The sequence below is a fragment of the Tachysurus fulvidraco genome, chromosome 16 (genome assembly GCF_022655615.1).
Source record: "Tachysurus fulvidraco isolate hzauxx_2018 chromosome 16, HZAU_PFXX_2.0, whole genome shotgun sequence".
NCBI lineage: Eukaryota > Metazoa > Chordata > Actinopteri > Siluriformes > Bagridae > Tachysurus > Tachysurus fulvidraco.
In genome coordinates, this window is record NC_062533.1 from 13,278,366 (window position 1) to 13,290,689 (window position 12,324).

The window sequence follows — 12,324 nt, forward strand, 5'->3', positions numbered from 1 at the left end:
TTATTATTATTGACTGAAAACTAATATGAAAATGATTCTAAAGTTAGAGATAATTTTATTCCATGTAATATGACTATGAATTGTTTTCATACCTGTATGCATCCCAAAAAGTCACACTTTCTGTCCTTTTAAATCGGTTCGTTACAGGAGAGAATAATAATGAAATGAGGTGAAGATAAATCTTCTGTATGATGAAGGGAAAGAGCGTGTGAGGGTGTGAGAGTTTGGATAGTGGAATGCAGACTGTAATGATGTGCTTGTTTCTTAGGTCCATTCATGCTCTGCTGAGACAGACACAGAGTGAAAATGAAGAGAAGGCTGTGTTTGGCAGCGTTTGCCTTCATGGCAGTGGCAATAATGTCGTGTGTGAGAGCTCAGGGTGAAGGTAAAGAAAACCACTTATTTCTTTCTATCACTTTTTCTTCTCTCTAACACTCATCTCTCTGGTCTCTGAGCTGCTCTCTCTCTCTCTCTCTCTCTCTCTCTCTCTCTCTCTCTCTCTCTCTCTCTCTCTATCCATTTTCTTACTCACCATGCTCTCTATTCCATTTATTTGTTTTGCTCCTTTTATTTTGCTCTCTATGATCTCTTTCACGCCCATCTCTCTCTCTCTCTCTCTCTCTCTCTCTCTCTCTCTCTCTCTCTCTCTCTCTCTCTCTCTCTCTCTCTCTCAGTGTTGAAAAAGTCAAAAAGTCTCTCTTTCTCTCTCTCATCTTCTTACTCACCATGCTCTCTATTCCTCTCATTCGTTTTGCTCTTTTCATTTTGCTCTCTATGATCTCTTTCACGCCCATCATCTGTCTTTTTCTCTCATATCTCTCTCTCTCTCTCTCTCTCTCTCTCTCTCTCTCTCTCTCTCTCGCTCACTTGCTTGCTCTTTCTATCCAGCTTCTTACTCACCATGCTCTTTATTCTTCTATTCCTCTCTTCCTCTCATTCGTTTTGCTCCTTTCGTTTTGCTCCTTTCGTTTTGCTCTCTATGATCACTCTCATGCCCATCATCTGTCTTTTTCTCTCATGTCTCTCTCTCTCTCTCTCTCTCTCTCTCTCTCTCTCTCTCTCTCTCTCTCTCTCTCTCACTATCCCGCTCTTTCTCTCAAACTTTGCTTTCTTTTACCATTCGTCTTTCTTTCTTTCTTTCTTTCTTTCTTTCTTTCTTTCTTTCTTTCTTTCTTTCTTTCTTTCTTTCTTCTCTGTAACCCCTTACACCTTCCTTACAGCAATATGCTCCCCCTTAATAAAAAAAATTGATTATTTTTTAAATAATATATATATTCACATTTATATATTTGCCACAACCCCCTTTAACCCCCCCTTAAAAAAATCTCTATCTGAGCATGCAATGGTCATGTGGACTTTTATTTTCCCTTGCTCCCGTTTGACCCATCTGGGTCTAACCGAGCACAATTGCTTTCTATTATTATTAAAGCTCTGATTTGCAGAGCTTCATAGTCTGACTCAAAAGTAAAATAAAACCCTGTACCTAAAGCAGTGACCCAGGGCACATTTGCTCTGAGAGTCAGATTAAGTCTCTGTGTTGTCTGTGTCTATTTGCAGTCCTGTGTGGGACAACACTGGTCTTAATCTGTGCTCAGGAAATAGGTTAAACACCAGGATTTGCTTTCAATTACATTTCCTTTCTAGCTAAGCAAGCTAAACGCTTGTTAATTTTAACTCAGCAACTGTTTTTTTTTTTTTTTAAATTTAGTTTACAATTTATACTGGGAATACTGGTGAACTGTAAGAAAGAGATACGGAGTTCAGACGAACAATTTCATTTAAAATAATCTAGTCAAACATAACCAAGTGGAAACATTTAAAAATGTTGAAATCAAATAATTAGGATGCTCAGGACAACAATCCAAAAGAAAAGCCCCATTAACATCTGATCAAATCGGCTCAGCCATCATGCTGATGTAGTTTATGTTTGTTAAATTTTAATTGAGGATGATAATTGCTTGAAAAGGGTCAATATCCTGGATATAACAATGTATATTATACAATAATATATATATTAAAACGAATCTTCTTCCAGGATGCTGATCCAGGATCATGGATGGGATATTCAATGTAAATACATCTAGGTTATATATTATGAAAAAATAAACTAAAATGCACAAATAGATGTGCAGGATCATATGCTAACTGAGGGCAGGTAATCCATGTGGTGAAAGACTTTCAGAGTCATCCAAAAGGCAGAAAATCAGTGACCGGACTTCATCTTCGCCAAACGTAAAAGTACAGAGTGCGCCATTACTGGTGTTCAGCCGAAAGCCTAATGGAACATTTTTACTGCTTTCAACTTCCATCCAGAGGCCAAATTTCCAGCTTTAATGGAGCACAGACAGAAATATTAGGTTTTTTTTTCTTTCCTTTTTTTTTTTTTCATGTTCTTTGCTTTTGGAGCAGTAATGTGAGAACTCCAGTGACAACGTGCTTTACTTTTTTGTTTAATTAAGCTCCATATATTAGAAAGAAATAGAATATTTATTACTATTATAGATGATGGCGACGATTAGATGAAGATTCGGATGATGGTCTGTGAGAAAGCCTTATTAAATGTCTCTTAATAAAGAGAAAAAAAAAAAACATCTGCGTGATTGATGATGAAATGAGAAATTACATGTGCCTAGAAAAGATTTAGACAGATTTATGTGATATACTAGAGCTTGGTTTATATGTAATGAAAAAGAAATACTTACTAGAAAGCCCAAGTGAACAAGATACTACAATTCTCCATTATATATCCTGACAGCCATATATTACATATACGGATAAATGTGTCTTAGTAAAGTGTTGGACCTGGACAATGACAATGCCTTGAGACAATTCTATAAATCTCTGAAAACGTACCGAAGTGGTGAACAACATTTTTCAGAAGATATTCCCTTAGTTGGTGTTTTGATCATGTGCTGAAAAAAAAAACCCACTCCAGAATCTCCCATAGCTGTTCAATTGTTCAATTGTTTTGGGATTCGAAAACTGTACCGACCAAAGCATAGCATGATGTGAGCAATGTTGTGCTGTGTATGGGTGTGGAGTCATCCTGGAAGAGACCACTCCCCTCGGGATAGAAATGTTTCATCGGAGGATAAAGTGATCAGTCAGAAGAACTTTGTATTGATTTTCCATGACGCTACAATCAAAAGGAAAACCTGGACCCAAACCATGGGTCTGCATCTGTTCATCCATTTTTTTGCGAGATTTTCCCTTTAATTCGTTACCTGCCTGTAAATATATTTGTGTATCAAATATTCTAAAATAATATGCGTACCGTAGTGAAGCTCGGCTGCGTTAATGACCAGCATGATATTAATAAGGGTTGCGTCGGGCCCAAATGGGACCAGAAATGGAAGCCATCATCAAAGTTGAATTGGTCAGCCAGGTTGGTGGATCTTATTTTTAACGTCCCTACCCTGGTCAAGCTTTGGCTCTGGTCAGTTCCTGATCAGAGCTAATGCTTCACAAAATATTTTATTGGGATATCCTTAACATACACACATCTCACACACTTTTTTTCAACTTTCAAAATATACCTCATAGAAAACACCTGCATCACACATCATACAGTCAAGGATATCACTTTAAAATATTTCTAAATATATTCTCTCCCTGTAGTTCGTCTTGTACATGGAAGTTTCAAGTTGTAGCATACAACTTTTCATGTACATGTGCATTGGGCAGATCCGCCATCGTTCTGCCCAATGTGACCAACCCAGTGTTTGTTTTTGTTGTTTGTTTCTGTTTGTTCTCTTGTCCTTTTTTCCAGTTTTGGTGCAAATCACCTTACCGTGCATCCTCATTTAATGTGGAAAAGAACGTACACACGAGTCACCACTGACACTGTGTATTCTTTTAAGAGGTTTGCAATGGATTGTCATTCTAGTCAAATCAGTATGCAGTGTAGAACGGGATGCGTTATTAACATATGCACTGTGATATGACATTGCTCCATTGTACAATCAACATTGAAAATGTTTTTCTTTGGAGAACGTTCCTCAGCAGTTCACCACAGTGAGTCCAGCTGTGTTGGACTGACTGCTGTGACAGCATGTGAAAAAATCTGGCACTTTACCGGTCTCTGTGGATCACTTGTTTTTTTGCTGTGTGTTTTTGCTTGAGTTGTCTGCAGCCCTTCGGCCAGACTTCTCAAACAGATGTCATTTTATTCTAAAATGGCGTTATCTCTTTTTTTCTTGTGTTCCCGTCATTCCTCCTTCCCCAACAATGAACGTGCTAGCTTCAGACATGAAGTGTTGATCGTTGGGGTATTGTCCATGCACTTGCTATGTGTTTCTTTAAATTATACGATTTAAAAAAAAAAGTCCTTTTGGCTTTGACTTGATCTACTTCCTTTTTTCACAGTAACGCCTCCGACGGATTTGAAATTTCAAATTTTAAATGAGCACACAGTAGAAATGACATGGAAATTGCCCCAGTCAAGAATAGAGGGCTTCAGAATACATGTATCATCAGGGACAGGTGGGTAATTAATTTATGACTCCTATATATATCTTTCATTAGATTTATGTTATGTATGTATAAGTATGGTCATCAGGTCTGCCATAGGCTGGTAAACTTTGATTTCTTTTGAAGAAATCTAAATTGAGAATTTCTTATCTGTCTATTCGGCTTTAATCAGAAAACACAAACCATTCGTCGATAAATACACACACGAAAAAAACTGATTCTATTTGCTGTAAGGTTACGATAGAAGTCACAAATCTCACTGTCTACATCATCTCAAGTCTACCAAATGTCTTTCAAGACAATACACAGAATGTACAATGTACAGTAAATCATATAGTAAACCATAAAGAACACCAAGTTTATATTTAAATATTAATATAAAATGGATTAAAATGTAAAATGTGTTTTTTTTTCTTCTACCTGTCCTCACTTTAGACGAGCCTGTGAAAGAGTTTACACTTCCTGCCTCTGCGAAAAAAAAATACATCCAAGATTTAACCGCTGATGTAGATTATGAAGTAACAATCTCTTCATATTATGGATCACAAGAGAGTATACCTGTCTCTGGTCAGATAACAAGTAAGTCATGTTCTGATTAAACTTGGTTTGTTAGGCTTGTTGTAGTTGCTGTAGAGAAATAACAATATTCATTCTTTTCCCTATAGTTCAATCGAGTTCGTCTGAAGGAGGTAGCAGAAAACCAAAACTTTCTGATTCAATCAGTAAGCAAACCTCACTCCCGGTTTCCTTCTTACTTATCTCTCGACCCATAGCCTTTACCCTCCCCTGTAGGCTTATTAGAATTTTTTTTCATAAATGCCCCATTGTCTTTTACTTAATGAGTCCAGACAACATTTAGCTTGTTACTAAGGCATGAAAAAGTGAGGCAGTCATTGTGCGAGTCAGTGGGTGCCTGTTCCCATGCAGCTGTACATGGCCCCTCATGCCCAAGCTGATTAAAACAAGGCACTAAATATGCTGAGAGAAGTGGAAAGCATTACCACAGCTCACTTTACAAGAGCCTCGTGGCCTCCCCCTCCTTCTTCAGCAGAAGGCTAATGACTTTTTCTGCCTTAAGCATGGGTGGAGGAGTTCCCTCAGCAGCTGATTAGGCAGCTTAATGCAGCTCAGGAGCACACTACAGTATTTAAATGCTAAAGGATCCTCCACATATGTTTAATAGTCAGAGAAGTTCAGGAATAATTACTTTTTACTTCATTACTACATTGCATGGTAGTGATGTGTACATGTTTATAATCTGGGTGCTTTATGGTTTAAAATATATATAAAAGAAGTAATGAATTTAACAAAGTCACCAATCAGGTGTCACCTTTTGGCTCCATTATTTGATAATTATTAGCCAAAAATATTTTCCAATTATTAAAATGAATTTAGTCAGTATTTAGTTCAGTACTGGGTTTTAGCCAGTATCAGTTTCACAGTAATCTATTAGCCTCTAATTCCCCAAATAACTTGACAGAAAATGTATCACAGGTATGAAGTCAGTGTGAGTTTGCACAGTATCTTCTGATTTTTCCCAACCAGAATGCTCAGCCAGTGCAGTTGCAGATCTGGTCTTCCTTGTGGATGGTTCCTGGAGGGTAGGGCAGGAGAATTTCAAGCATGTCCGCAGCTTCATGTCAGCCGTGGCTGGGGCTTTTGACATCGGAGAGGACAAGAGCAGAGTGGCCGTAGTTCAGTACAGCACAGACGCAAGGACTGAGTTCACATTAAACCAGTACCTGAGACGCCCTGAACTGCTCCGTGCCATCAACAACCTGCCTTACAAAGGAGGAGACATCAGGACAGGTGTGTAGGACACACACACACACACACACACACACACACACACACACACACACACACACACACACACACACACACACACACACACACACACAGATGTATATAGACTTATTCCTAACTAAATTGTAGATCTAGTACTAATGAAACAGAACAACTTCACTTTTTATTTAAACTTACATATGTTTCACCATTCATCCGAGATACAGTATCAAGTTCTACACCTTATATAACAAATTATTCTTCTCCTCTTCCTTCTTTTTCCTTTATTCATTCAAATAAAGATTAATGCCTTGGATTTGTCTGAGTTCCCAGTTGTCTTTAGTCCAGTGTAAGGATGTAATCAAATGCAAATAAATTATCCGACTCGAACACGTAATAAAGATGTGAAATATCTCTGAACCATCCAGTTTGTTTTTAACTAGTAAGAAAGGACACAAAAGGTCACTGGGATGGAAAAAACGTTGAGTGAGTGTGAAGTATATAATTTCATGCCACATAGGTATTTAGATCATACTAACTTGGGATTTAAGGATATGAAAATCTGGAGCAATAAACAGATTACAGATACAGATACACATAGTGCCTTTGCATTACACCCCTAGGCTACGAATATCCAATTTTATCTTAATTCAGAAGTCCAGCTGATGAGATGTTACATTTCCATGTAGTTTGAATTTATCCAAAATTTGTTTGTGAGATGAAACAACGCTGTTAATAGAAGCATCTCTCCTTCCTTTGTGTGACAGAGAATTTTGACAAACTAGTCATTAAGGTATTTTGTAAAACTGTAGGAAAAATAGACAGTTTGTGTACTAGACACTTTTGTATACAGACCACTTCTAGAATACTTGTTAAAAAACACCTGTTGCAACCACTTATATACATTTAACTTTTGAAAAGGGCTGTAACGAAGAACATAATGTTACTACAATCATAGATAATATAGAGAACACATGTTAAGCTGAGAGATTCTAAAACTGCTATTATCAATATAAAACTTTAGATTCACTACCTAAGTATGTTTAAAAGGATTAATGTGACAAGGCTTTATTTCACCACATTCATCAGATCTCACATTTTATCCACACACACACACACACACACACACACACACACACACACACACACACACACACACACACACACACACACACACACACACACACACAGTCCCACGTTATAAACATACAGCATGTGTTGTGCAAAAGTAAATCAGCACTGTACTGTTTATGTGGATGTCAGAAGTCTCCAAGCCAAACACGCAGGGCGCTCCATGCCAAAATCCACTTAAGAACCAGCAATGTGCCTGCAGCCACAATTTTAATTCTTATTCCTGACAGTTTGTAAATAATGACATGGCAAAAAATAGTGAGATACATTTCAAAGAAAATGTCTTGCAAGGCAATCGCCTAATTTTATTTTATTTGCTGCCATTGCACAGGTGATGCCTTGGACTTCCTGCTGAAAAATATTTTCACGGAAAACGCCGGTGCCAGAAAAGGATTCCCCAGAGTTGCTGTGGTCATCACAGGTGGACAATCGCAAGACTTAGTGGAGGACTATGCTAAAAAACTGCGAAACAACGGGGTTGAAATCTTCAGTCTGGGTATGTAGGAGTCTGATGCTGTCTCTCAAACATGAGCTGCTTTATTTTTGTGGTATAAGGTTTCAGACCTGAAGCAGAAGAATTTCTGGTCTTTCCATACTCACATGTCACGCAACTTGCATCGAAAGGTGGAAAAAAGCCCTCAAGAAGTCATAGTCTAATCAAATGGGTTTTGCAGACGCTGTCTTTGGCATTATCATAGTTTCCTACTTGTGGAGGAAAAATAAGCTGCTTTTAAATGTTTTCCAGCGACCTGACCTCCAACTCCTTATTTCAAAAAGCTCACTGTTAATCCAGCTGGATTGCGTTAAAAGTGGGGACACGATAAGCAGCTGCTGCTTTTCACATATTTATAGTGAATATCTAGTGTGAGGCACTTTTACAGAACGGTATCAGATGCTTCTGACCGTTTTCACATGCAGCTATCAACTTTATGAGGCATTTGGGATTTGCAGGTGTTGACTTTTAAGCAGAAATGAGTTAATTCTTGGAAAAATGTCCAATTTAGTGAGGTACTCTAGATGTTAAAACATTTTTTTCTGTTTCTCTTCAAATCAGGGATCAATGAGGCAGACGAAGAAGAGCTAAAACAAATGTCATCCACTCCGTACAGCACTCACGTGTATAGTGTCTCTAGCTTTGATCTGATCAAGACGGTGCAACAGGATCTCATTGCACATGTGTGTTCTGGAGTCGAGAATCAGATAAGCTCACTGGCCAGTATTGAAGAAGGTAAAAAAAAAAACAACCAACAAAGTAACACAATAACAAGTGAATAAGGTCATAGCATGCTAACGTGTATTTTCGTATATAATAATCAGTGTATATACAGTAATGGCCACTTGCCTGAATTCAGTGCTTTGAATTACATTATACTTGCTACATTAAATCTCTCAAGACTGTGTTCCTGTTGTACTAGCATAAAAACATTATTCTTTCTTGGGAGAAGTGGCCTGCAGAACATTAGCATTGTTACAAGTGGTTCCCATTTCAGCCTTCTTACCTAAAGACCATTTGTGGCTTGTAACTTTGTGCATAAACATTGTTTATAGACTGTTAAATGATTCTTTACATTTCATTGTAGTGGTCGAACCTGCCTCGAACCTGCAGGTCAAAGAGGTGGCTTCCAAATCGATAAGGATGACATGGGCTGCCTCTCTGGGTGAAGTAACTGGCTATAAGATACAGCTGGTGCCTGTGACACCGGGAAGCAAGAGGCAGGAGCTTTACGTCGGTCCAACTCAGACCAGTGTGAATGTGAGGGACCTTACTCCAAATACTGAGTATGAAATCAGCTTATTTGCCTTGAAAGGACTAACACCTAGTGAGCCAATCATTGCTACTCAGAAGACCCAACCTCTCAAAATATCACTGGGTAAATAGGAATATGCAGTTTTTGTTTACTATTAGCTAACTACTATGTTCTGTGTAAGTCCAAATTACACAATTTTGTCTTTACTAAGGAGGCTTTCACACTGGTTGTTTGGTCCAAAACTGAGCACGATTTGCACGAACATTTGGTTAGTGCACCATGATACTAAACTTAAGACTAAGTGTAGGAAGAAGGTATGAAATCTGAGCACAAGTACCGTGCCACAGTATTTTCTATGAGTGCAATGAAATTTGTGGGACACAGAAGAGGTGTGATGTCTTACTGTGAATATTGGCACCAAAAGAATACAAAAACAATACAAATGGTGAACGCTTTGGGTTCTTCAGATCACAGCAAAGATGCCTAGTGTGAAAACCTCTTAAATAAAGTTCAAAATGGCCTTCAATATTGCTAGCGATTGAAATGGAAATAAGATATATTAGGTATTGGTCAAGGTTTTTCAACCAAAATACCATTAATCCACTAAAGTGACTGGACCATTTTCCTTCTAGAATGTTCTCTTGGAGTGGATGTTCAGGCTGATGTTGTCCTTCTGGTGGATGGGTCATACAGTATAGGGTTGGCTAACTTTGCAAAAGTGAGAGCTTTTCTGGAGTACTTGGTCACCTCCTTTGACATCGGTCCCAACAAGGTCCAGATCAGCCTTGTGCAATACAGCAGGGATCCACACACTGAGTTTTATCTGAACACACACCACAATCTGGATGCAGTGATTAAAGCGGTGAGAAGCTTTCCATACAGAGGAGGATCCACTAACACTGGCAAAGCCATGACCTACGTGAGGGAGAAGATCTTTGTTTCCAACCGAGGAGCTCGCACAAACGTGCCCCGTGTCACTATCCTCATTACAGATGGCAAGTCTTCAGATGCCTTTAAAGATCCAGCCACAAGGCTGAGGAGCAGTGATGTGGAGATCTTTGCCGTCGGGGTGAAAGATGCCGTGAGGTCAGAGCTGGAAGCCATTGCAAATCATCCTGCTGAAACCCATGTGTACACTGTGGAGGATTTTGATGCCTTCCAACGGATCTCCAAAGAACTGACACAGTCTATTTGCCTGCGCATTGAGCAGGAACTTCTGAATATCAAGCAGAGAAGTGAGTAGACTTTTTTTAAAGCATTTTACTTTGCAATGTTTATTTGCTAAATGTGATATCAGGGGTCTGTAAAGAAACCCTGTGGGGATATTTTAGATTAGTGTGGTGATTTTAGTGTGGTGATTGTAGAGGAAGCCCATGACATCATTACAAATGTATTTTAGGCTAGGTCGATAGATATCTGGCATATTTACATTTATGGCATTTAGCAGATGCCCTTATCCAAACTGACTTACAGAAGTGATTTGTAGTCTTCATCAATCAATACACCCTGGTAAGACTGGTGACTGGTTCACTAGGCCACAGACTAAGGAAACAATTATCTTAAACCTATAAGTACTTCAGGAAGTAGTCGGTCTTTAGGCAAATATGGGTATGTTTACTTTTTGCAATCAAAGCCTTTCTCCAGAAATGTCATGCATAAGCTATGTTGTAAAGCACAAGGCTGATTTCAGCTAGAAATATATGGTTTATAAGGTTTTTGTAGAACTGCTGAACATTTGATTGATAGAAATCATCCACATATTGTTATTATGTTATTATGTATTATGCCCATTTTACAGTCCTATCCATCCCAGGTATAATTTGCAGACAAAAACAAACATATGTATGTGATTTGACTGCTGAAATTACACTTGTAATGTAATTTTAAACTCAAATTAACAGCTGCAGATATAATTTGTTCACATGCTTGCAATTATAATAAGGATTTCAAATTGAGCCTCAATTTCAGTTTTATTGTTTTTGATTTGGTGAACATGTGGCTCACATACTGTATGTAAAAACGAATTGATGTTTGGAAGTTCGTTACAAAGAATCCCCGAATGTATTTGGCCATGCCATTATGTTACAGACTGTTGCCATAACGTTTGGAAATTGTTATATAATAGATAAGTGTTATAAATAACTAAATAATCTGAGTAAAGTTGAAAGTCAGGATGATGCAGACACCTAAATGAGCTTCCGTTTTATAAACTGTGATCATGTTGCAGGTTTGGTACCACCTAAATCCCTGAGCTTTTCTGAAATAAGCTCCAGAAGTTTCCGGGCCACGTGGGCTATCGATGCTACAGATGTCGAGTCCTTCCTCATCCAATACAAACCTGCTGAAGATCCTCATGCTGATTATGTGTCCGTCTCAGTACCAGGAGACACCACCACCGCTATGCTGATCCATCTCACACCACTCACCAAGTACAGGGTCAATGTCTCCGCCCAGTATGACAAAGGAGACAGTTTACCTCTCACCGAATACGAGACAACGCTGGAGGGTCAGTTCTATTATTTTACTTCTCTTTACTTAAGTAACGTGGCACAGGATATTTAAAATTGTAACTTTATAAATAAATAGGAGCAGCATATATACTTAAATACCAACAAATTCTGCTTTCAAACATTTGTCAAAATCTAATACAAATGTTGTTACTATTATTATATTAACTAATGACATTTGAATTTTAACACATCATATGTTGTTGTTTTTAAAGTTTTAGTCCACAAGTACACACTGTTTTAAGATTTATAAGGTAAAACATTAATAACTTCTAACATCCTTTTTTTTTTTGGTGCAGACCAAGGAATCGTACGTAACCTCCGTGTTTCTGAGGAGACCACCAACAGTTTCCGTGTGTCATGGGCACCGGCTCCGGGAGCCGTAGTGAGATACAAGTTGACCTATGTTGGTGACAATGACATAAGGGAAGCCTTCACACATGGCCCAGAGACCAATATCATCCTCCATCAGCTCCTCCCTCTCACCACTTACAGAGTGAGTGTGGCAGCCGAGTACTCATCGGGCACTGGCGAGGAAAGGGAAATCGATGGCACAACTAAAGAAGGTGAGTTTCAGTTATGAGGAATATAGAATAATTATGATGTCATATTTTCCCTTTGATTATTTTCTTTTATAATGTTTGACATCCTGCTATTTAAAAAAAGTCCAACCCTACACGTGT

At 38.4% G+C, this 12,324-nt stretch overlaps 1 protein-coding gene across 3 annotated transcripts in view; it reads left to right on the top strand.

Moving 5' to 3' along the window:
* col12a1b (collagen, type XII, alpha 1b) overlaps window positions 1–12,324 on the top strand; it is a 75,557-nt gene that overhangs the window by 1,343 nt on the left and 61,890 nt on the right. For all 3 annotated transcript variants that reach the window (XM_047801629.1, XM_047801627.1, XM_047801628.1), the window contains exons 2-12: window positions 269–385; window positions 4,366–4,482; window positions 4,906–5,049; window positions 5,136–5,192; window positions 6,016–6,279; window positions 7,718–7,882; window positions 8,441–8,614; window positions 8,967–9,257; window positions 9,767–10,369; window positions 11,362–11,640; window positions 11,941–12,207. In XM_047801629.1, coding sequence (XP_047657585.1) covers window positions 307–385; window positions 4,366–4,482; window positions 4,906–5,049; window positions 5,136–5,192; window positions 6,016–6,279; window positions 7,718–7,882; window positions 8,441–8,614; window positions 8,967–9,257; window positions 9,767–10,369; window positions 11,362–11,640; window positions 11,941–12,207 — 2,440 coding nt within the window. In that variant the 5' untranslated portion in view covers window positions 269–306. The remainder of the gene's footprint in view (window positions 1–268; window positions 386–4,365; window positions 4,483–4,905; window positions 5,050–5,135; window positions 5,193–6,015; window positions 6,280–7,717; window positions 7,883–8,440; window positions 8,615–8,966; window positions 9,258–9,766; window positions 10,370–11,361; window positions 11,641–11,940; window positions 12,208–12,324) is intronic.